Below are 23,979 nucleotides of genomic sequence, written 5' to 3' on the forward strand. Positions count from 1 at the left end.
TCTTCTTGGTCCAAATCCGGTTTTAGTTAGAGATAAAACAAAAACAAATTTAAAAATATTTTTAACACATCACACTATCATCATATATCAAATGGCTCTCCTTCCCGCCATCGGAATCCCTTCGCCGGCGCCACCGCAACAGACACCTTTCATCTCTCGCAATAACCACGCCAATCCCAAGACTCATCACCTTAATCAATCCACCCCCGAAACCACCGTCTCATGGACTTCTCGCATCACTCTCCTCTCGCGCAACGGTCGACTAGCCGACGCAGCGAAGGAGTTCTCCGCCATGAGACTCGCCGGCGTCGAGCCTAACCACATCACTCTCATCGCTCTACTCTCTGGATGTTCTGATTGTGAACCCTTGGGCGATTCGCTTCACGGGTACGCTTGTAAACTCGGCCTCGATAGAAACCACGTCATGGTCGGCACGGCGATTCTCGGCATGTACTCCAAACGCCGTCGTTTCAGGAAGGCTAGGCTTGTTTTCGATCACATGGGAGACAGAAATTCGGTTACTTGGAACACAATGATCGACGGGTACATGAGGAGCGGTCGAGTCGACGACGCCGCGAAGCTGTTCGACGAAATGCCTGAAAGAGATTTGATTTCTTGGACGGCTATGATAAACGGGTTTGTTAAGAAAGGTTTAAACGAGGAAGCTCTGGCGTGGTTCCGTGAGATGCAAGTTTCTGGAGTGGAGCCGGATTACGTTGCTATCATCGCTGCTCTCGCCGCTTGCACAAATCTTGGTGCTTTGTCTTTTGGGTTATGGGTGCATCGTTATGTCGTGAGTCAGGATTTTAAGAACAATGTTAGGGTTAGTAACTCGCTGATTGATTTGTATTGTCGGTGCGGGTGTGTGGAGTTTGCTCGACAAGTTTTTGATAAGATGGAGAAACGAACCGTGGTTTCGTGGAACTCGGTTATTGTTGGTTTTGCTGCTAACGGGCATGCGCATGAGTCTTTGGTGTACTTCAGAAAAATGCAAGAAGAGAGGTTTAAGCCTGATGCGGTCACTTTCACCGGAGCGCTAACCGCTTGTAGCCATGTAGGTTTAGTCGAAGAAGGTGTTCGGTATTTTGAAGCTATGAAAAGGGATTACAGAATCTCACCTCGGATTGAACACTATGGATGCTTAGTTGATTTGTATAGCCGAGCTGGGAGATTCGAAGACGCTCTGAAGGTGGTAGAGAGCATGCCGATGAAGCCTAATGAAGTTGTGATTGGCTCGTTGCTTGCAGCCTGCAGGACTCATGGGAACGATACGGAGCTAGCGGAGAGGATGATGAAGCATCTTAGCGAGCTTAAAGTGAAAAGCCATTCGAACTACGTGATTCTTTCGAACATGTATGCCGCTGATGGAAAATGGGAAGGAGCAAGTAAGATGAGAAGAAAGATGAAAGGTCTTGGTCTAAAGAAGCAGCCTGGGTTTAGTTCGATAGAGATTGATGATCGAACGCATGTGTTCATGGCTGGTGACAGTGCCCATGTCGAGACCGCTTATATCCGAGAGGTTGTAGAGCTTATTTCTTCTGATTCGCGATTACAAGGCAGTGTAGTTGAACTTTCAACCCTTGCTGGGATCACATAGGTGACTAAATCCAGGGACTTTCGCCAACCCCAGCTATATGCAGTAACCTTGTTGTCAAAGCCACTAACTAGCCAGTGCCGGTCCTAATATACTTGTGGCGCCTAAACCCCACTAAAATTATAAGTAATGCTCTTAATAAGAATTTTTTTTTTAACATTGTCTTTGAAAACCAAACTAATAAATAATAAATAAAACAAACTAAATCCAAAACTGTTTTCTATATTGCTTAAACCTAATAAATGGATCTACTATATTAATAAAACAATGATTCAAAAACATTCTTCTCCCATTCAATAGGTAATTGAGAAAACCTTTGATTTCAGATTACACCAATTCTTTTTGTATCCACTTAGGAGATTCTAAAAGAGTATCAGAATCAACCAATAGATTTCAAGTTTGTTAGTGTTAGGATTTTTTTTTATATTTGTTCTTATTGGAAAACAAGAAATGATTGGAAAAAATACAAGCAATAAATGACTAGGAATGAAGATAATTACTAAAAGGAGAAGAAGTATACATAAGTAATTTTATTCAAAAAATAAGTATACATGAATTAAGAGAATATAGTTGAAATCCTGACTGAAATTGTTTCATATTTCTCTGTTTTTTTATTATAACAATAAATAGTAGTTTATCCCTTAAAAGAATTTATTTTATCGATAATCAGAAATTGCTTTGTTACAGAAAAGCAAATATTGTTTACAATAACTCCAATCTTTGGCCAATTCAATATTCATCATATAATGTTGAGGATAATAATAGTAACCAAAAACTTTTATTATGTTCCATAATTATTATTCTATTCGTTTGTGTTATTTAGATGCAATATACTAATTATAAATGATTTGATGAGTAGATTTGTTTCAAATATAGAAATTCACTGATTTTATAACTATTTTAATTGAAATTTCAAAAAGTTTGATTTTTTAATTTTGATTGCCGTATATACTAACTGATAATTTTTTTTCAAACATTAAATAAACTCTCTTTTAATTCTAGGATTATATAGACATATGAATGATTGCTTCCAAAATGATTGAGAGATTGTACAAATTTTGTCATTATCTATGAAAGGAGAAAGACTTATAAGAAACTTATCAGATTCATCATGTTTATAGTTTTATCTCATGTTAACTCTATCTCTGTTTGTCTATTAGAAAATATATTGACCGGTTGGATTGTTAATTTTTATATATTATGTTATGTATGGTATATTAGTATTATAAAAATTATAATAATATGTTTACAATTCGATTTAACAAATAAAAGGCAGAAATTGATCTACATGTTATAAAAGGAGTGTATGCTAATGAATAAAATTATAAAAGTTTTAAACCACATAAAATCATATTTAAGTTTTGTTGTGAAAACTACAATAGATAATATATTGAATAAATAAATTTTATAATTCAAATCTAATTTTGTGTAATACCTTTATTTAAATAAAAAATTATTTTAACGATATTATTAGTTAAAAACATTATTTAATAATTCTTTTCTAAAAGCTGATCAAAATAAAAAAAATCTTGCATGAAATAAATTGTGTCTTATATTTTATTAGATAAAATATTTTTATATTTGAATTAGAAAAGAATATTTGTTTATAACATAACCTATTTAAAATCTTTGTAAATTGTATTTTCTTAATTTAATCAATTTAAACTGTTATTATTATTACCGTCTAAAAAAATATCATATATAGTTTTATTTTTATTATAAAAATAAAATAAAAATAATAATTCAAGTGATATTTTATGATAATAAGAATTTAAATTAATTGATTTCTGAAATAAATTTTAAAAAAGATTCCAAAATGATTTTGTTAGATATTTTTTGAAAATATATTCATTGGTATTTCAAACATGAAGATAAACTTTTATATAAAAAGCATTATAATTAAATTATTTAATAAAATAATTAAAATAATAAGAAATTGTTCAAATAAAAAATTACATATAAAATAATTATTACTTCTGTTTTATAACTTTGGTAACAAGCTAACCAGATAGTATTAGTTAAATTATAATAATAAAGTGTTCCGTTCTTATTTATTTATTTATTTTTATTCCGTTCGGACATAAGTTTCCAACTGTGTCAGCCAGCCAAAGATCAAATTGTTTTTTTCTCTCTCTCTCTCAATATCTGAAACAAAACGACAGAGATCGATTGCGGATTTCTCTGGGAGATGTCTCTTCGTGCTTCCTTGCCCGTCGAGACATTGACCTAAACCCCTCTGAATCAACGAAACATACAAACCTTTTGAAAAAAAAAATAATCAAGCAAAATCATGTGGATTTCGAGGTTGAAGAGAGTTAGGAAAACGATTATGGTTCTCGGCATTGCCAATTTGGCCGTGATTGTCTCCGGCGGTGTGCTGACTCTCGTTGCCAACTCGAATTGCGACAGCGCGGGGCAGCTATTCCCCCTCTACGCCGTTTGTGTAGCCGCATGCGTCAAACTCGCCGCCATGGTTAAGGTCGGGTCTGCACAGGAACTCATGGCTATGACCATCATGGATTCTCCTACTCATTACAGCCTCCAAAGAAAGGTTCCTGTCTCTTTTTCTTCTCTGTCTTTCCAATTCTCATCCTCTAAATTGAGAATTTTGGTTATAAAAATCAAGTCTTTGAAGGAAGGGTGTTTAGAGAAGGTTCATGAGACTCTAGAGGTCCATATAAAATGTAGGATTGTGTAATTGTTCTGTGATTATTTGTAAATTTTAGTTTTAAAAATCTCAAGTCTTTGAAGGAGGAAGGGTGTTAGAGAAAGTTCATGAGAATCTTGAGGTCCATAGAAAATGTAGGATAGTGCAGGAGCATAACTGTTCTGTGGTTATAAATTTCTCTCTAGTGATTACTTTTGTGGATTCTGCTATGACATGACACCATTGATTTTGGCTTAACTGGGATGTGCAGTTGAAGTATAAGACGTGGCTTTGGTGGACGCGGTTTGCAATGGTAATTACTCTACTGCAATTCCTTGGTGCAACTTACCTTATGTTCCGTGTCTCCACCTTTGTTTCCCCTGATGGCATGCCAAGACATTGCGTTTTAGGTAACACTTAAAAGAGACACACAAAATATTTACATTGGTTTTGACTGTCTAAAGTCACCTACTTTGGCAGTTGAAATCTTATTTTGTATATTGTAGTTGAATACTGAATGTTTGACATCATATACGTGAAGCTTTGTTCGTAGTTCAGTTATCTATGCTTTTTTTCGTGTTTAAGAAGCTCTTTAGTAACTTTCTTTGCTCAGGGTTATCTCCAGACACACTTGGGTGGAAGCAAACGCTGCAGGTTGCCTTCTTGATCACAGTTTGCTTTGTTGCGTTGGCTCAATGCTTTACGGGGTCAGATATACTGCAATGGCGGTCTTTCTATGCGACTCAAGATGATGCCTGGAAAGCTCATTACCAGGAGGTGTTTGACCATGGGATTCGTGAGGTTTTGTGCTGTCTTGGACGTCGCGAATATATGTAAGTTTAGTGAATATTCCTTTGTCCTGATTCTGAAAACTTGTTCCGACTCTTAGAGATTGGCATTGTCTGCTCCAGGGGTGTTATAGAGGAAGACGAGGTGTGTTCGGTTGCAAGGCTGCTAGGCGATCTTGTTTCATATCGTGCATCAGGCACTGGCCACTTGGAGTTTTTGGCAGGTTAATAAGATCTGAAACTCTAGGCTATTTAGGAAATAAAAACAATGTGGAGAAGTCTCTAATCTTTAGGCTATTCAGGCCTTGCTCTGTTGCAGAATAATAGTCAGTTTCCTGAATCGTATGAGGTCTGTATGGAAGCTCCAGCGTTTCATCTCCAGGAGGCTGCTACGTTGCATAAGTTTGCAGAAGCTGCTTATACTGTACGTTTAAACAACACAGACCTCCAAAACTCTCTTTTAGATGGTAGATTACTTCTTACCTGCGTGTGGGGGAATTTTGCAGGGACCACTGCTCGATGTTGGGAGGAATCCTGCTTTATTTCTATGCACATGGATATGTAGGCAAGGGATACTAACACCTTGGAGCCGTAAATGGTATACTATACCTGGTTAGCTCGTTTGAAGAAACTCTACTTGTTTCTTTACAGTCTGATGTTAATATTAATGTAAGAAGCTTCCTTTGCAAATTATTCGCAGGCGGCCTAAGCTTGATGGTGACAATTGGTGGCGAGGTCATGCAGCTGCCTTCCTCAAGTTCATAGATTTTCCTGCTCATGTTCTTAGACGTGGTCGAATTTGTAGTGTAAGTTTTGTTCCCTTTAGTCAGTCCTATGTTAGTAAAGATGGGATTCATAGCAGTGTTGTGTTAGAAAGATCTTGTATGCCTTGCTTTATCTATGGTCCAAGTAACACAATGAATCGATATAGTAGAAGAAAAACGTTATGTGTATTTTCAGTTGTTTTGAGTCTCTTGTGGCTTCAGTGCATTAGAATCTTTCTCATCTATTTGTGTAATTATTATTGTTATTGCAGGAGAAGTGTAAAGCAACATACTTCGTTGTAGTCTTACATTACCTTAGATGTGTTGTTATTGCTGTTCGAGGAACTGAGACGGCTGAAGACCTCATAACCGATGGTTTAGGTCGTGCGTGTTCACTAACTGCTGAAGACTTGGACGGTTTAACAAAGTCAGTCTCTATCTCTCTCCCTCTCTCTTATAAGAAACAATGATTGTGCTTGTGAGTTTGGAACCAATAATGAAATGCTTATTGTTTTTTTTCATGTGTGTTATACGTCAGTAACATTCATGTAATGGACTCTTCACGCACACACTACGGGCATTCAGGAATAGTAGAAGCTGCAAGAGATCTGTTTATGCAAATAGAAGGAGACCCCCAATTTGGAGGTAAGTGTTTAGGATATAACTGTTATTACTAGGTGTGTTCACAAATGGTCACAACACATGCTTTCTCTTAAGCTAATTATACAAAATGGAGTAATGCAGAATCAGAATCTGTGGGGTTCCTGTCCTCGTTAATTGGTGATGGATGCGAGTGTGATGGCTACAGCATTCGCATAGTTGGCCACTCCTTGGGAGGTGCTATAGCCTCTTTACTAGGAGTTAGAGTATGTTTTCAATTCACAGACATTACAGTTAGCTTTCCTTTACTATCTTATATTCATTTCTTTTGTGGTGTATAGCTTCGTTGCAGGTTCCCTAACCTCTATGTATATGCATACGGACCACTCCCATGTGTAGATTCAGATGTGGCAGAAGCTTGTTCAGAGTTTGTTACAAGGTAGATTTTCCTTTTTTTGAATCATGCTGTGACTTTGATGGTTTATATTTTAAGTCACTAACGTTTTATAGTCCCTAACCAGCATTGTACTAGATAACGAGTTCTCTTCACGGCTTTCGTATGGATCAATCCGCCGACTCCAAGTAGCTGCGCTCAAAGTGCTGTCTCAAGACCCTAAAGCTGACACAGCACTCATTTTCAGACTCGCGCGCCGGTTCTTGTCTGCGAGCAAACGCCAGCGGCAAATTGTTGAAGAAGGAGAACAAGCAATACCATCATCAATAACTGGTAACACCCTACCTCACACTGATGATAACTCTTTTAACTTGTAGCTTCTCCATCAAGAAAGGTTACCTAATGAGAAAGATTTGCTTCTTCTTGTCTTAATAAGTTGAAGATTCACGGGTAGAAGCTGAACCAGTAGCGAGGCTAGTTGATGAAGAATTCATAAATCCATTCCACGAGATGGCTGCCTCAACAGATAATCCCGTGACTCAGTTTATGGAAACAGTACCAACAAGAGGAGGAGAAGATGATGAAGCTCCAGAGATGTTCTTGCCCGGTTTAGTCATCCATATTGTACCACAAGTAAACAACATGATGAGCGCGCCTATATGGCGAGGATGGCCGATCTGTGATGTGGCACATGGTGGTTACAGAGCGTATGTTGCAAAAAGAGAGAGCTTCAAAGAACTTATGGTTTCTCCATCAATGTTCCTTGATCATCTTCCTTGGAGGTAGCAACTCTTCCTCTAATCCAAAAGTTTCAGTTTCTTATAATGAAACACACTCTCTGATTCTTAGTTTCTTCACTTCCAGATGTAGACACGCGATTCACAAGGTTCTAGAGTCTCGGAACCTCTTCTGCGATCTGACAAGCGAACCTGATATAGTAGTATGACACAAAGACATGAAAGATGTTCCGATTAAACAACACAATGTGCATATATGTTTCTATTTAAACATCAAAGAACAGCTATTGTCAATTTATATTCATAACAATAGTTAAAGCCTTTTTTACTCTTATATTCAAACTATAATATAAGAGTAAAATTTATGTGCATTTATGTGCTTATACAAAATTTATAATAATGATGCGTAAGTACATGCATTTATGTGCTTATACAAAATTTATAATAATAAAATTAGAAGTGGATTTTGATTGGTGGTTTTTAGCTGGGGAAATAGTACATAAAAATGCATGTGAGCCAACTTTATTCCCCCCCCCCCGTTTGACATTGTACTTATTACAAATGCATATACTCATTCAGTTTTTTTTTTCCATTTTCTTATAATTTTTCGGTTATTGTCTCTTTATCTCACGGAGTGTAATTGATTTGTCTCTTTCTCCTTCCGTAGTTTTGGCAAATGTTTAAAATTATCATTTTTTGAGAAAAAAATGTTTAAAAGTTATCCATTCATTCTACTTTTTTTTTTGTAAATAATATTTATCTATTTTAGATCATCGTCAAATTAACGATGGAAACTAACTCAAATGTTTTTTTTTTTCTTTTCTTTCATAATCTGGAAATAATGTAAAGCGAGGGAAAAAAAAGAAAACGAAATAGAAAAGATTAAAAAGGAAAAAAGAAATGACTTGTGTAACAGGGAAGGTGAACCGAGAATAACCTATTCCCCTCTTCTCGCTCCCTTCTTTTTCTTTCTTCCATCATCCTAAGATTCCCTTCTTCTCTATCCCTCTCTTAGGGTGGCGATGTCGTTGCCTCCGTTTAGCTGCCGCATTCTCGCGGCGGCCGTGGCCCTTTATCTGATCGGTCTGCTATGCCTTGGCGCTGGTGAAGCTCCTTCTAAAGATGCCGTGGCTCCCAAGATTCCTGGCTGTTCCAACGAATATGAAATGGTAAAAGTCGAATGGCTCATTAGGGTTTTTCCCGGCAGAACTATAGATTCATGTTTAGCATTAAGAATCTTTATTAATATAGAAAAGATATTGGCCAGGTCAAGGTTGAGCATTGGGTTAACGGAGAAAATGGTGAAGATTTTAGTGGCATGACTGCTCAGTTTGGTGCCATGCTTCCGTCCGATAAAGAAAAAGCTGTTAGACTTCCTGTTGTTCTTACCACTCCTTTGAACAGTTGCTCCAATTTAACCTCAAAGGTTTTTGTTGTTGTCCCTCTTTCTTCTCCATCATAATCACCAATGTTTTTTTGTGTTTCTTTGTTATGATGAGGTTTCATTTATTCTTGCAGCTATCTGGTTCTATTGCGTTATCTGTACGTGGAGAATGTACTTTCACAGCTAAGGCTCAGGTTGCACAGGCAGCAGGAGCTGCAGCTTTGGTATTAATAAACGACAAAGAAGGTTGATACTCTTAAACTAAACACCTTCCTGTTTTTTTGTTTCCATGAGCCTCTGACATCTCTTTGTTCTCTCCCATCTTTGATTATTTTGTTCAGAGCTGGATGAGATGGCATGTACTGAGGGAGAAACTTCCTTAAGTCTTACTATACCTGTTTTGATGATTCCAACATCATCTGGAGATGCCTTGAAGAAATCCCTTATGGCAAATAAGAAAGGTAAGTTCTTATTCTGTCAATTTTTATGATAGTCTATCTGTTTCTTTGTACCATTCTTTTGATGACTATGATTTGTTGCAGTGGAGCTATTATTGTATGCTCCAAAAAGCCCAGTTGTGGATTATGCAGTGGCCTTCCTCTGGCTAATGTCTGTTGGAACAGTTTTCATTGCTTCTGTTTGGTCACATTGCACCGCTCCTAAGGAGATCGATGAGGAGTACAATGAATTATCACCAAAGGTTCTTTTTACCAGACTTTATTTAGGAGCTCTACTGAAACTAATCTTCTTTTTGTTTTCACATATTAGCATAGATGAAAAATCATGAAATATACATATTTATAAACAACAAAGGGTCAAAACATCTGAATCTACTTACATGCACTTGTCTTAGTTTGAAACTTAAGATGTTATTTTCCCTAACATCTGAATCTTTTTTGGTAAAAGTCTTCAGTTGATGGTGCTACTAAAGATGCTACTAAAGATGACGATGAAACACTTGACATCAGTGCCACGGGTGCTGTTATATTCGTCATATCAGCGTCCACGTTCCTTGTTTTGCTCTTCTTCTTTATGTCATCATGGTTCATCTTAATCCTCACCATCTTCTTCTGCATTGGTGGTATGCAGGTAATGTTTGCTGTATCTTGATTTTATCTTAATCTTGACATCATAATTACTAATATATTTTTTTTTTGTATCTCAGGGAATGCATAATATTATCTATACCCTCATAACAATGTATACTCAGAATCCTAAATTTTTCAACACACATGAAAGAAAGGACTCTGTTCCAAATAGTTAAAAGCATCATGTGTTGCTTTCTCTTATTGCAGGAGATGCAATAAATGTGGCAGGAAGACAGTGAAAGTCCCATTGTTTGGGAATGTAACGATTCTATCACTCATGGTTCTGTTATTCTGCTTTGTGGTTGCTGTCCTTTGGTTTATCAACCGCAAAGCCACGTATGCATGGGCCGGCCAAGATATTTTTGTAAGTCCAATCTTAAGCCTTGTAACTCTATACTTGTTTGAAAGATAAATATCTTAGTGTTTTGGCTCTGTTAAATACAGGGTATTTGCTTGATGATAAATGTCTTGCAAGTGGCTAGGCTACCTAATATCAGGGTGAGTTTTGTGTTTACTGTATTTCATTTTATGTTGTATGTGCTAATGGTGTTTGAACACTTTAGGTTGCTACCATTCTGCTCTGTTGTGCATTTTTCTATGACATCTTTTGGGTGTTCGTGTCACCACTAATCTTCAAGCAAAGTGTAATGATTGCGGTGAGTTTTCTATATTTTTTTTCCTTCATTGACCAATGTGTGTCTCTCATAACTTTAATAGTTATTAATCTATTGCATATAGGTTGCAAAGGGGAGCAAAGATACAGGAGAATCTATTCCTATGCTACTGAGATTTCCAAGGCTTTCTGATCCATGGGGTGGTTTCAACATGATTGGTTTTGGTGATATTCTATTCCCTGGTCTTCTCATTTGCTTTATTTTCAGGTAAACTCTCTCAAGCATCGACTTATTATAATGCTTCAAACATTGTTCTTATTCAATGTGCACCATCTCTCTCTCTCAGATATGACAGAGAAAACAACAAAGGAGTAGCGAGAGGATACTTCCCATGGTTGATGTTTGGTTACGGACTTGGACTATTCTTAACATACTTGGGACTATATCTTATGAACGGACACGGTCAACCTGCACTGCTCTATCTAGTGCCTTGCACTCTTGGTATCTCTCTTTCATCTCAAGAAAAACTCTCTAGTCATTTAATGTATTAACCAACCAAATGTTGAACACTTTGCAGGAATCGCTGTCATACTAGGGTTGGTGAGGAAAGAACTCAGAGACTTGTGGAACTATGGGACTGAGCAGCATTCAGCTTCAAATGTAAATACATCTCCAGTTGCATAACTTGCTCTCTCCTACATAAGAAAGAAAGCAGCAACATGATTCTGACATTTTTTTTTCTTTCTTCTTTTGCTCATAAATGTAACACATGGGATTTGACCCTTAAAATGTACACACTAGTTGAGCTACCCACCCACTCGTATATAACGTAATTGTATAAGTATACTTATTTTCACCAAACTTCTGTATCTAAAATTTAATTCATTTTATCGAACCGAACTAACACCGAACTACCCAAATCTCTCTGCTATGTGTTTGTTTCTTTTATTTGGCTAAGAGACAAATCTGCTAGTGGGGAAAGCGAATGATGTTAATAATGTAAAGAAGATGAAAGCTTATATATGGACACGGTTGAGCTAGAGCATCAAACATATGTGTTGATCAACCACCTCTTCAACAAGATGTAAACCAACAATGCTCACTTAAAAGATTAGTTACATCTTACATGTTTCTGAAGATTTTTTTGGTTTCTTTTTTTTTTTTTTTTTTTGATTTTTTTTTGGTTTCTTTTTGCAGGAAAGGTGAATATTTACGGCTATCTTGCATAAGAAGCCGCTGATCAGTCTTTGAAGGTAGCCTATGAAGTGTTTTATCTATACATATAGAGTCTTTATTGAGTATTCTCTGTTTTCTCCTGATCATTTTACTCATTCAGCGATGAATATTTAACCAAAACAAGCAGAGTCAAACTTCAAAAGAACATGTAAAAGAAAAAAAGAAAAAAAAGAAAATATGAATATTTTGTTGAGTGATGATGATGATTGGTGATGTACTTTATTGGGTATTCTCTGTTTTCTTCTGATCATTTTACTCATTTAGCGATGTAACCACAAACATGTAAAAGAAAATATGAATATTTGTTGAGTGATGATGATGATGCACTTTTTTTTTGGACAACAATTATGGTGATGCACTTTATTGAGTATTCTCTGTTTTCTTCTGATCATTTTACTCATTTAGCGATGTAACCAAAAAGCAAGCAGAGAGTCAAACTTCAAAAGAACATGTAAAAAAAATATATGAATAATTTGTTGAATGATGTGATGATTATGGTGATGTACTTTTACTATTCAAGCGAATGATGATGATGATACGAGAGGAAGTGCTTTCAAATATAATAAGCACTGTGATTAGAGATTAGACAAGAGATTAAACTTTTGTCAGACATAAAGGGTCAATAGTTTTCTCGAGTCTGACACACAACACGTGAAGAAAGAAGTCCTTCCTTTGGTAGTGTTGTTAACTTTATTTTCCCACCTTTATTTGGTTCCCTGTGCATGTGACCATTGTTGGTCGTATCTCTTGACTTATTCCTTCACACAGAGTCCACACACGTGTTGTGTAATATATTCACTGTGTGTGTATTTATACTCTCAATAGTTCTGCAGTTCTTGTGTCTACTTGTGTCCAAATGTCAATCTCTCTCAAGTTCCTTCTTTGGTCATTTCTTGCTCTCTTGCTTCTTCAAACAGGTACTAGCTTCAAAACTTTAAAACCCTAACAACATTTACATATATACACACACATATACAGACATGTTGAATGGTGGATGTATCTGTGTACAGGTTTTGGAGAAAAATGTGACAGCAAAAGCAGTGAACCAATGGTGAGACAGACGCAGGTGAAGTTGGTGGGAGAAGGGAATAAGAAGTTCAGAGTTGAAGTGATGAACAAATGTCCAATGTGTCCTATCATCAACCTCCGTCTGAAATGCCAAGGCTTTCCTCAGCCTCTTGTGGACCCTACGCTCCTCCGTGTTCTCTCCTCTTCCGCCGGAAACTGTGTGGTTAACGACGGCTTGCCGTTGAGTCCAATGGAGACTCTCTCTTTCAACTACTCAAACTCCTACCAGTTTGCTCTGCGTCCTCTTTCTTGGTCTTTCCAGTGCGAATGAATCATCAATAATAAAATACTTAAAAAATCAATAAAAGTAGTTCTCATTGCTCATCAAAATCTATATTCAGACCACCTTTTTTAACCATTTAAGCTTAGCAATATGTTGAATATCTATGTACAAAAGAGAAGCTATAAGCCGTCTCTACTACTAAGTTATAAGCTATAAGCTGGTTGTTGTGTAGATCATCCACCAACAAGAACACAGGAGACTCCATGAGAAACCAAACTTATTTTATAAACGAACTGAAACATCATTCACAGCCCACATTAATGTCTCTCCTTGCTTCTCTATATTTACAAACATTCGGCAAATCATAATAATAATTGAATAAGGTATTACATACAGGAAAATATAAGTTGTTCTACAGGGACCAAGCCCTAGACAAAAAGAAGCCACACACACACAAGCAATTTCACTTATTACATAACACTTGGTCGAGTTAAAAGCAAAAGAGACTTGAGAACAACGAGCAATGCAGAGAGACTTACGAGGAGGAGGAGGAAGGTGCAGTCGAAGGGTTAAATGGTTTCTGCTCAGCGCAGCTGAGCTCCTCGTTAGGCCCCGCGTCTTCTCTTCCGATACCCAAGAGATCAAGGAAGTACAAGTAGTGCGAGACAATGTTGTTCATCGGCTCAATGTCACCTTGACCGCACGTGTACTCTCCGTACAAGACGTTCATGGTGGTGCCAAAAGTCGGTCCACGTTTGGACAGAGTATCGTTCTTCGTCGGTTTCCAGTTTCCAACGAAGATATCGTGAGCTGAAGGCTGAGCTTTCTTGATCGGTGTCATCCATCTCCAGATGGCAGCTTGGAAGGCAAGCGTGGCGTTCTGCTCGATGTACTCGGGGTGGTTCAAGAGATCGGCTTTTAATGCTTCACCTGCTGCACCGTAGTTGAAGTTCCTTTCATATAATAAACACACAAAGTTAAAACCTCTGATGATCCTTTTGAGTACATAAGAGAATGCAAAGAGAGGAGAAAGTGCATACCAGTAAATGGGTAAAGCACCACGTCCGTAGTATTCAGCTCCAGGGCTGCAAGGGTACTTGTACTTCCAGGTCTCGTCACAGTAAGATTGCATTGGGCTCATCTCCCTGTTGTAGCACAGACCCCAAGCTAAAGGCCCTCCTGTTGCAACTCCATATCCACCTATAATATAAGACAAGACAGTATTAACTAACACTCATGCTAATGCTTACAACAAAGCAACCACAAAGAGTTTGAAACGAAAAACTGACAGGACGTTTTGCTGGCGACATGGCCGAGGAAGGCAGCCATTTCTTTCTGTCCCATGAGCTTTCCACCAGTGGTACCGAACCCAAGAGGCTCGTAGAGAGCAGCCGCGGTGATGAAAGACTGGTAGTCCCAGAAACCAACAGCATGAGCAATGGGAGTGTTTCTTTTGGCGAAGAGCTGCTCGAACTGATACACCTGGAAGTAATCGGAGATCGTCTCGTTACAGCAGTACTGAGACCACCAGACGCATTCCCATCCCTGCGTGCACACCTTCTTCCCCTTCACCTTCTTCACTTTAATCGTTTTGTCTTCCCCATTCGCAACCAAAGCCAGGTGTGAGACAGCGAGCAGAACTAGAATAAAGACCGAAGCGCTCCGGATCGTCACCATAGCGTTACAACTATGGAGTAAAGTATCTCAACTACAAAGATCACACAAAAATAATTAAAAATAGAAACTTTTTTTCTCCATTCTTCCTAACAAGCAAGTGTTACTCCTGAACATGATATAAAGAAATGATAACACATACTATTAAAATCTGACCATACACAGATCTAGGCTCAACAAGAGAACATGCTAAAAGCAAACACATTAAATTCCACAAGCTAAAAGCTGAAAAGATCTCAAATTCAACCTTGCAAAGATTGCAATCAGCCAAAAAAAGCAGAATCAAATCAGTCAAAAGCCAAAAACTTGGATAGCTGTAGATTGAATAATTACTTCAAAATGTGAAATTCAGATCACGAAATCAATAATGAATCAGCTACACAGAACTCTCGAGTCGAGATTAGGTGTGATTATCTACTAATATTACACTAAATACTTGAGGTATTAATAGCGATTACCCTGCAATGCCGATAAAAGCTAGATCTAGAGAGACCGAGAGAAAAAACTAGTTGAGCTTCAACGGGGGAACAAAAACTGCTTTTTTTTTTGCTTCGTTGTCGTGAAATTAGGAGATTCTCAGGGGAAGGAAGGAAGGACTAAACTAAAGCGGGTGACGGATCAGCGGTCTCTATCAACCGTTGGATTAGAGTTGAATCAACGGTGAATATTGCGTTTGGTGAGATGAATGTGTTGTCGGTATGAGAAGACAGGCTGGTGCGTGTTGCGGGCCCAACTTAAGTGAAGTGGCACCTTCCACCGACAGCTGACCTGTCAATCTCCCCCGGTTTAATTTCGGTTCGATCTAGACTTTGGGTTATAATGTACAGCCCAATGGGCCTTTAAGATAGGCCTTTTCGCGAATGGTATAACAGCAGATCAAGAGGCGGCGGGCGATTCATCTCTTCTATCTCTCTCCTCCTCCAGGACCAGACTCGTTCTCTCTCATCGCCGTGAGGAATGGCTTCTACATCGAAGCAAAATCCTTCTTCTTCAAAACCTCCAAGGCACCCGTTCACCAACGCCGCCTCAACCCCCACGAAGTCCGGTGTGGCGGAAGACTCTCGATTTCGAAACCCTAGCACGAGCGTCTCACCGATCACGATGTCGCCGGAGGATCAAATCCTCGGACGCTCCACACACCTAACACGACCGGAGCTTCTCCGGCGCCGATCGCACAACCTGAAGCAGCTCGCTAAATGCTACAGAGACCATTACTGGGCTCTGATGGAGGATCTCAAGGCCCAACACAGAGAGTACTACTGGAAGTATGGTGTTAGTCCTCTCAAAGAAGAGAATCATCACCACCACCAGAACAAGAGACGTAAAGTTGAAATCGATGGGGATGAAGTCGCTGCTGCTGCTGCTTCCGTTGTTGAAGGTAGCGGAGACAACAACAACGATAACAACAACAACAATGGTGGTAACTACTGTGTGGCTTGTGGTAATGGATGCAAGTCAAAGGCGATGCCACTCACGAATTACTGTCAGCTTCATATCCTCTCGGATAAAAGGCAGAAGCTTTACACTTGTTGCACTTTCGTCAATAAAAAGTTAGTTCACAAGTTCCCTACTTTTTTGATTCTTTAGTTACTTCTCTTGCTAGTTTGTGATGCTGTGGAACACACAATTGGTTCAATACTGGTTTTGTCTCGTGGTTAGGAATTGAAAGCAACTTGCTTTAGTTGGTTGGTTCTGAGTGTAATGGAATTTGACTGTTGTCTCCTTTTGTGTATGTCTTTAGCGATTGAGATGCGGTTATGATTCTATGCATAGTAATTAGATCGTCCTTAACTGTAAACAAACCATCTTTGTTATTATATGCAGAGCTCAGTCGAAAGCGATAACGTGTCCGAAACCAACACTTGCGTCGACCCTTCCCGCCTTGTGTAATACGCATTTCCAGAAAGCCCAAAAGGATGTCGCTCGAGCTTTGAAAGATGCTGGTCACAATGTTTCTTCAGCGAATAGGCCTCCGCCGAAACTCCACGACATTGTGGCTGCGTTTGTGCATCATATTCAGGCAAAGAGAAAATGCGGTGTAGGGAGAGAGGGGAAGCTAAAAACTTCGGTCAAAGAAGAAAGTACAAGCTAAATAATGGAAGAGTTAGAAGTGCAGAGAGAAATAACTTGTTTCCACGACTGGAAGGTAAATGTATCACCCACCACGTGTAGCCGGTCCTAATATGTCGATAGAGATTAGATACTGCAAAATCAGATATGCGTTCATCATGAAGAAAGCTGATTTTTGTAGTGTTAAGTCTTTTGGCTACACTGGAGAATCATGTTGTAGATGTTTCTTTTTTTAATGATCAAAAAAGATGTTTCTTCTTTCTTTGTTAATCTTAGGAAAGTAATGTCTTGTGGTGTATTCATTCTATTTTGCGGTTAATGGAGGAGTTCTTACCGTTTCTTCTTTGCCAAAAAGACAAAACATAAATTACCCAAAAAATTAGAAACTCCCAACTTTTTATGTTCTTTTCTTACAAAAAAAAAACACGATTACATTAAGACAGAACCAATACAATAAAGAAATGACGAATGTAAAATTTTCTTAAAAATCAACTCGAGGCAAGAGTGGTGAAGTCTTAATAACATCTACACGTTTTTTTTCCTGAATCGGGGACCCAGCGATTCGGAATCTAACCTACAAGTTTCCTTCTTTGATTAAAAGTGAGATTCTCTCTCTCCTATCTTATAAAGCAGGAACCTTTTCTTTTTTTCTTCTCATCGAAACCTCAAACCCTACTTTTGAGCAGCTACAACAAAGGGAACACATATAGGGTTTGGTCTGATTCCTAAAAAGCTCAAGCCTTTAGAGAGAGAAGTAGAGGAGAGGAGAATTATCGCGCGATTAATGGATTCTGAGGATGATCTGCTCAATGCCCACGATATGGAATCGGGAGAGGAGGAGGAGGATGACTTTTACAGCGGCGGGACCGATGATTACTACAACGAAAGTGATGAACCCGATTATGGGTTCGTTGAGGAAGACGACGTGGACGACTCCTCCGTCATGATCGCATCCCATCGCTCTCAGGTGGGTTCGTTGACGAAGACTCTTTTAGTTTGTTTTGGGATTTTGTTCTGCTTTAGGATAATGACTCTTTGATGACTTCATTTTATTACTAATGGCTGTTAAAGTCTGGAACTTGTTTCCGTTTTATAGCTCGCTATATAGCGTTAGGCTGTTTTAGCTTTAGCTAACAGAAGGTTCATGGTTAAGACTTTTCCTCTTTTGGTTCATGAAATGCCTAATCTTTAGGTTCGAGGCATTGCGTTGCTATTGATTGTAGCATCTAGATGGAAATGCAGTGATTGTTAATTTCAGTTATGTATTCTTTTACTGGTTCCATGCTCATTCTTTTATTCCTTGGCTATCCCTATTTTTGTCTTTACGGAACTACACACTAAATTACAGTTTTGGCTGAGCTTTCTTACTTCTGCATTTAATGGTTGATTAGTTTTCTATATGTGTATTTAACATTTGTTCTCATTTTACTGTGACCATATTGACTCTTGTAATGATGCTGTCTACCAGGTAAATTATGTTGTTCTCAAGGAAGAAGACATCCGCAGGCATCAGAAAGATGATATTGGACAAGTTTCCATGGTACTCTCCATAAGCGAAGTGGAAGCAAGCATTTTGCTCCTTCACTATCACTGGTAAAATTCCCTTTGACCTGTACCATATGATTTTCTTATCAATTTCTCTGTTTCTTTTTTTTCAGTTAGATATACTTTTTTTTGTTTTATCTGCTACACTAAATGGACTTTGAGAACATATATTAATGTACATGCCTAATGCCTGAGAAATGTGTCATTATTAGGAGTGTTAGCAAAGTTCATGATGAATGGTTTGCGGATGAGAAGAGAGTTCGTGATACTGTTGGCATATTGGATGGACCTGTGGTTCCAATCCATGGTGATGGCGTAGTAGAAGTAATTCCTTGACCCTGATTATTTTTCTCTCTATATATTTCTCGCTTTGCTAACTCAAAACGTTTCACTGACGCATTTGAATCTGATGTGTAGCTTACATGTGGTATATGCTTTGATATCTTTCCTCCTGAAGAAATTCTTTCGGTTGCATGTGGTCATCCTTTCTGCTCTACATGCTGGACTGGTACGTCTTGTTTTTATTATCCTTGTATATGCTTGCATTTGTAGCTTTTTCAAAAGCCTATAAATTTAATTGTTAAGCTTTGTTTCTTCGCTACCCGAAGTGTGGAATTTAGTTTCTGTTTTTTTCTGCTAGAACATTTCTTTGCTTATACATTTCCTCTTATATTGTACACTTATGTAGGTTATATTAGTACAACCATAAATGGTGGCCCAGGATGCTTGATGCTAAAGTGTCCCGAGCCTTCTTGTCCTGCTGCGGTTGGTCAAGATATGTTCGAAAAATTGGCTTCCAAGGAAGACAAGGAGAAGTATTATAGATATTTTATTAGATCTTACGTTGAAGACAACAGAAAGGTAAGACAGTCTTAGATAACATTTTGTTTAGTACTTCCATACGTATGCCTATGGTATAGCGCTTGTCTTGTCTTGATGTCTCTCTCATCTTTTCCCCTGTCTTTAGATGAAATGGTGTCCCGCCCCAGGATGTGAGCATGCGATTGATTTTGCAGCTGGAACTGATAGTTATGATGTGTCCTGCTTGTGCTCGCATAGCTTTTGCTGGAACGTAAGTTGCTTGGTGACTACTAATCTGCTTTCCCTTGACTACTTAATAATTTTTAATTTTATATGTGGAACTGTGTTTAAATCTGACATTCCAGTGCACTGAAGAGGCCCACCGTCCTGTGGATTGTGACACAGTTGCGCAATGGATACGTAAGAACAGCGCTGAATCAGAAAATATGAATTGGTATTGTTCACGCTCATGCTTTCTTAATCTTCTCTTTATTAGTTACCTTAGTAGCTTATGGCATTCCTCTTGCATCTTCTAGTCTCATTATATACTAGTTGCTTACTAATTTGTGCCTCCTCATACACAGGATACTTGCCAATTCAAAGCCTTGTCCAAAGTGTAAGCGGCCAATTGAAAAGAATCATGGATGCATGCATATGACATGCACACCGCCTTGTAAATATGAATTTTGTTGGTAAAGCTTCTTTATCCCTATCTCTGCAATATGTTGGATTCTCTGTTATATCTTTTGGATATGATCTTGTGATGGAAGTGCTAATGAATGTATGTGCTTTAGGTTATGCCTTAATGCATGGACAGATCACGGGGAAAGAACTGGTGGTTTTTATGCCTGCAACAAGTATGAGGCGGGTAAGCAAGAAGGACGGGTAAGACCTCTTGTACTACTTTGATAATTTTGTTGTGGTATTCTCTTTAGTACTATTGTTTTTGTTGATATCAATTGAATTTGTTTTTCTTTTAGTATGATGAGGCTGAAAAGAGGCGAGAGATGGCAAAAAATTCGCTAGAGAGATACACTCATTACTATGAACGATGGGCAAGCAATCAAACGGTATGCGTACACTCTTTTTTATATTTCTTATGCCTTGAGGACACTTGATAGCTTGAAGTGTTTCTTTACATTGTATTAGTATTGCTGCTTGAAAGAACCTTAGAAATAGCATTATAATGAGCTTGACATGATTAAAAAAAAAGTGGCATGCTGGAGAGGACTTGAATTTTCAGTTTGCATTTTCTTTTTTGTGAACATTGAAAATGTGAATCATGTGAAAAAAAATTGGTTGAGTAATCGCTTTATTGACATGCATCTTCTAGTTTAGAAGGCGAAAACACAACTAATGTAGTTTGTAGGCTACAACCCATAAACAAGATAACTTTAAAGTCGCTGCAATACTCGCAATACATTATTTTCTACCTCTATGATAAAGTGGTTTCTCGTCTTCCCATCTTATATATATATATATATATATATTTACTTCTTTCGTGTTTGGCAGTCGAGGCAAAAAGCTATGGGGGATCTGGAGAAAGCAAGATCCGAGAAGGTATAATTGTTGTTAATGTTATTATTCAATCTTCTTTGGAGTAGAGAATGCACACCAAATTGTATTCAGACTCTAGAAAAGGACTGCATTGTTGTTACTTTGTTGAATTTGTGGTGTGCTTATACATATGGGCATGTTATATAGAGTTTTGAACGTAAGAATGTTTATAGCAGTTTCTCACATGCTGATGTCAAACTTCATCTCATTGTTTTGCTAGCTTGAGAAGCTTAGTGACATACATGGCACACCAGAATCTCAGCTCAAGTTCATCACAGAGGCGTGGCTTCAGGTTAACAGCTAAAAAAATATTTAAATAAAGTTAATGGAGATTTGTGTACAACATCTATTGAATGTTCCCACATGTTTAATGTATACCTGTTACAGATCATTGAATGCAGACGGGTACTCAAATGGACATATGCATATGGGTACTATCTACCTGATCACGATAAGAAACAATTTTTTGAGTATCTGCAAGGTCAGAATCCTCTCATCTTGCTGATTGTTTTCTGGAAAAGCTTAGTTGTGTCAGTTGAGCCCTTGAAGTTTGAAATTTGTACTTGTTGATTTTGATCAGGGGAGGCTGAGTCAGGTTTGGAGAGGCTCCACAAATGCGTCGAGAAGGAACTAGAGGTGTTTCTAGTTGCTGAAGGCCCTTCAGATGACTTCAACCATTTCAGGACAAAGTTAACGGGTTTGACCAGGTAACTGTCCGGTGAAAGCTCTGTTGCATGCACCTGTGTTAAGACACTGTCATAGGTTTGGCTGAACCATATGAATGCTAACCGTGATGACTTGTATCTTGTGTATAAACAGCATAACAAAAACATACTTTGAGAATCTGGTGAAAGCTCTGGAGAATGGTCTTGCTGATGTGGATACGCAAGGAGCTAGCAGCAAATCAGCAAACACTAAATCTAGCAAGACAAATAGCGGTGGGAAAGGTAAAGGGAGCTCCAAGAGTGGCGGGTCCAGCAAAAACATAGATGGAAACTGAGGTCTCTCAGGTTTCAGTGACATTCTAATAGATTCTGCCACGCTCTTTAAAACCACTGGATTGTTTTGTAGTTGTAAAAAGTTTTATTTGATAAAAGTTAATAATATAGACATGATTGGTGTACTTATTTTTATGTTTTTTACTTCCACATGCACACAATAAAAGATTATATATAAATTTATATGAAAATGATTTATTATAAGTGTAATTTTTTCTCAACACACTGAAACATTATATACATATGACAACACAAGCACAGAAAGTAAACAAAGCATAAAACCCAACGTCAGAACCAAAGCCTACATTTAGCTCTCGGAATCCAAAGCCAGTGGTTAAACAGACCACCAGAGTCCAAAGCCAGTGGACAAAAACTATCCCTGGAAAATTAATACAAGGTCGATTGAGAGCTAAAAGCCCAAAAGATAAAGTTAGCTAACATAGATGAACACAATGATGGAATCTCCATTGCAGCAAGACACCTTTCACATGTTAGCCTAACATTGGTCAGCGCAACCTACTACAAATGTCATAAGAAAACAACGTTATGTCCAATAAGCTACTTACATTTAATTAAAATATTTATAGAAAAAATATTTGCTTTTGTAATAACGCGCGAAGGATTAATGCAAGGTCAACTATGTATCTTGTGTGTTTCTCTAGAGCCACAACTCGTTGACTGCTTCAGATCCTCCAACAAGTTAGTGGTTAGTGTGTCATTATCTTCCTTCGATGATCCTCCAACATGTACTCCTCAACCTACAGCAAGTGTTCGTGACTTCTTGTAACTTCTCTTCTAGTTCTCCTGTTCCTTTTTTTCAAGGATCATCAATGGAGAAAGATGGATCTAAAAGCTTTGTGAAGAGAGTGGCTTCATCTTTCTCCATGAGGAAGAAGAAGAATGCAACAAGTACAGGAGGAGGCAATGAACCCAAGTTGCTTACAAGATCGAAATCAACAGGTTCTACTACTAACTATGAAACCAAGAAGATTCAAGATGCTACAATCAAAACAAGGATCAAACCATCATCATCTGGCGTAACACCGCTACCAAGACGGGAAAAGATTGATGATCGTGGTGGTGGTGTGAGGAACAAGAGCTTTGGAAAGTGGAGAAGCTTTGATGACTGTGATTCAATATGGTTGTCTTCAGATTGTGCGTCTCCTACTTCTCTTCTCGAGGAACGCAGGTTATCTGTTGCGTTTCATTTCTCGGTTGATGATAGTGTGGTCTCTTGGTTATCAAACGTTGCCAATTCCCTGAACCATCAAGAAGCAGCTTCGGTGAAAGACCGTTGTAGAATCCCAAGGAGCAGCAAAGAGAGTTCAGAGAAGAAAGTGAGCTTCTCACCCTCTTCAGGTGCACAACTTGACTCAGAGAACTCCTCTGATGTTCCATCTGAACAGAACAATAACACAGCAACTTATTTGCCTCATGAGATAAGTGCAGAGGTATTGGAATCTAAGAACATTACTAAAGTTGATGAGCCGCTTTTCTGGCCGTATGAGCAGAGATTTGACTGGACACCAGAGGATATCCTGAAGCATTTCTCAATGTCACCTCGGAGAAAGAAGCTATTGAATGCCAAACTGTCTGCAGGTACTTCCTCCCCAAGATCCATGAGAGCACAACTTCTCCAGGCAAGAAAAGTAGATCTTAAAGATGGGTCTAAAAGAAAGCTTCTGTTCAATGGTCCTGTTACAAACGCTTCCAAGAATCCAGAGCTCAAACGAACAGCCAGCAATAGCAGCAGAAACAAGAAAAATGACAGCATCATCAAGAACGAGCCCGTCAGGAACTGCGTGAAGAGGAACACAAGTTTGCCATCAAGGTTGAGAAAATCAAGCAAACCATGTTCAAAGGTTGTACCTATAGAAGCTGCTGAAGAAGTGATTATTTCAGAAGAACGAGCCAAAGCGGAAATAACAACTAGAAAGCTGATTAACCGCAGAAGCAAGACAATGTTGGAAGATGATTTTGCATTTTTGAATGATTTCTCGATTGAAAAGGCAGTGGGGCTGGGTGAGTTTAAGGGTAGAGAGGGTATAGATTCAGAGTTTAACTCTGACACTTTCTTGTTCGATGATTCTCTTTGAAACTAAAGAGAATATATAACTCTGAAACCTGTCTTTGGCAACATATATACTGGTCCTGATTATATCATTTGGCTCTTCATACTGAGTTTAAGCACAAGAAA

General features: G+C 38.3%; 8 protein-coding genes across 9 annotated transcripts; 7 read left to right on the forward strand and 1 right to left on the reverse strand.

Annotated features, from left to right (window-relative positions):
* Positions 1–61: 61 nt before the first annotated feature.
* Positions 62–1,752, forward strand: LOC108822011 (pentatricopeptide repeat-containing protein At1g05750, chloroplastic). The gene has a single exon (XM_018595022.2). The coding sequence runs from the start codon at positions 92–94 to the stop codon at positions 1,595–1,597; it is 1,506 nt and encodes a 501-aa protein (XP_018450524.1). The 5' UTR covers positions 62–91; the 3' UTR covers positions 1,598–1,752.
* Positions 1,753–3,673: 1,921 nt separating this feature from the next.
* LOC108818843 (uncharacterized) lies at positions 3,674–7,858 on the forward strand. The gene is made up of 14 exons (XM_018591788.2): positions 3,674–4,145; positions 4,513–4,651; positions 4,855–5,074; positions 5,153–5,253; positions 5,332–5,453; positions 5,536–5,627; positions 5,730–5,835; positions 6,066–6,220; positions 6,332–6,438; positions 6,538–6,659; positions 6,735–6,832; positions 6,915–7,120; positions 7,224–7,569; positions 7,652–7,858. The coding sequence occupies exons 1-14, from the start codon at positions 3,885–3,887 to the stop codon at positions 7,731–7,733; spliced, it is 2,157 nt and encodes a 718-aa protein (XP_018447290.1). The 5' UTR covers positions 3,674–3,884; the 3' UTR covers positions 7,734–7,858.
* A 542-nt stretch (positions 7,859–8,400) lies between these two features.
* LOC108821141 (signal peptide peptidase-like 5) lies at positions 8,401–11,495 on the forward strand. Its single transcript, XM_018594192.2, has 13 exons — positions 8,401–8,693; positions 8,792–8,950; positions 9,043–9,154; positions 9,250–9,369; positions 9,451–9,608; positions 9,815–9,997; positions 10,074–10,108; positions 10,204–10,360; positions 10,441–10,494; positions 10,560–10,652; positions 10,735–10,877; positions 10,957–11,111; positions 11,188–11,495. The coding sequence occupies exons 1-13, from the start codon at positions 8,547–8,549 to the stop codon at positions 11,292–11,294; spliced, it is 1,623 nt and encodes a 540-aa protein (XP_018449694.1). The 5' UTR covers positions 8,401–8,546; the 3' UTR covers positions 11,295–11,495.
* Positions 11,496–12,461: 966 nt separating this feature from the next.
* Positions 12,462–13,272, forward strand: LOC108822727 (uncharacterized protein At1g05835). Its single transcript, XM_018595879.2, has 2 exons — positions 12,462–12,763; positions 12,857–13,272. The coding sequence occupies exons 1-2, from the start codon at positions 12,703–12,705 to the stop codon at positions 13,183–13,185; spliced, it is 390 nt and encodes a 129-aa protein (XP_018451381.1). The 5' UTR covers positions 12,462–12,702; the 3' UTR covers positions 13,186–13,272.
* A 218-nt stretch (positions 13,273–13,490) lies between these two features.
* LOC108822726 (chitinase-like protein 1) lies at positions 13,491–15,430 on the reverse strand. The gene is made up of 4 exons (XM_018595878.2): positions 15,270–15,430; positions 14,427–14,845; positions 14,178–14,337; positions 13,491–14,090 (listed from the first exon to the last, which is right to left on the reverse strand). Exons 2-4 carry the CDS (start codon positions 14,812–14,814, stop codon positions 13,673–13,675), a joined length of 966 nt encoding a protein of 321 aa, XP_018451380.1. The 5' UTR covers positions 14,815–14,845; positions 15,270–15,430; the 3' UTR covers positions 13,491–13,672.
* Positions 15,431–15,700: 270 nt separating this feature from the next.
* Positions 15,701–17,220, forward strand: LOC108819113 (uncharacterized). The gene is made up of 2 exons (XM_018592103.2): positions 15,701–16,361; positions 16,636–17,220. The coding sequence occupies exons 1-2, from the start codon at positions 15,769–15,771 to the stop codon at positions 16,901–16,903; spliced, it is 861 nt and encodes a 286-aa protein (XP_018447605.1). The 5' UTR covers positions 15,701–15,768; the 3' UTR covers positions 16,904–17,220.
* Positions 17,221–17,339: 119 nt separating this feature from the next.
* Positions 17,340–21,911, forward strand: LOC108822612 (probable E3 ubiquitin-protein ligase ARI5). 2 transcript variants are annotated; one of them, XM_056993111.1, is made up of 16 exons: positions 17,340–17,481; positions 17,568–17,848; positions 18,350–18,474; positions 18,639–18,750; positions 18,844–18,934; positions 19,115–19,287; positions 19,394–19,498; positions 19,593–19,681; positions 19,812–19,919; positions 20,022–20,112; positions 20,208–20,297; positions 20,740–20,787; positions 21,005–21,076; positions 21,172–21,265; positions 21,365–21,491; positions 21,604–21,911. In XM_056993111.1, the coding sequence occupies exons 2-16, from the start codon at positions 17,666–17,668 to the stop codon at positions 21,782–21,784; spliced, it is 1,689 nt and encodes a 562-aa protein (XP_056849091.1). In that variant the 5' UTR covers positions 17,340–17,481; positions 17,568–17,665; the 3' UTR covers positions 21,785–21,911. The 2 variants fall into 2 exon arrangements, with proteins under 2 accessions (XP_056849091.1, XP_018451234.1); XM_018595732.2 differs by lacking the exon at positions 17,340–17,481 and having other exon boundaries at positions 17,496–17,848.
* A 701-nt stretch (positions 21,912–22,612) lies between these two features.
* LOC108822613 (uncharacterized) lies at positions 22,613–23,897 on the forward strand. The gene has a single exon (XM_018595733.2). It carries the CDS (start codon positions 22,613–22,615, stop codon positions 23,876–23,878), a length of 1,266 nt encoding a protein of 421 aa, XP_018451235.2. The 3' UTR covers positions 23,879–23,897.
* The last annotated feature ends 82 nt before the right edge of the window (positions 23,898–23,979 follow it).

Source organism: Raphanus sativus, chromosome 8, assembly GCF_000801105.2.
Source record: "Raphanus sativus cultivar WK10039 chromosome 8, ASM80110v3, whole genome shotgun sequence".
Lineage (NCBI taxonomy): Eukaryota > Viridiplantae > Streptophyta > Magnoliopsida > Brassicales > Brassicaceae > Raphanus > Raphanus sativus.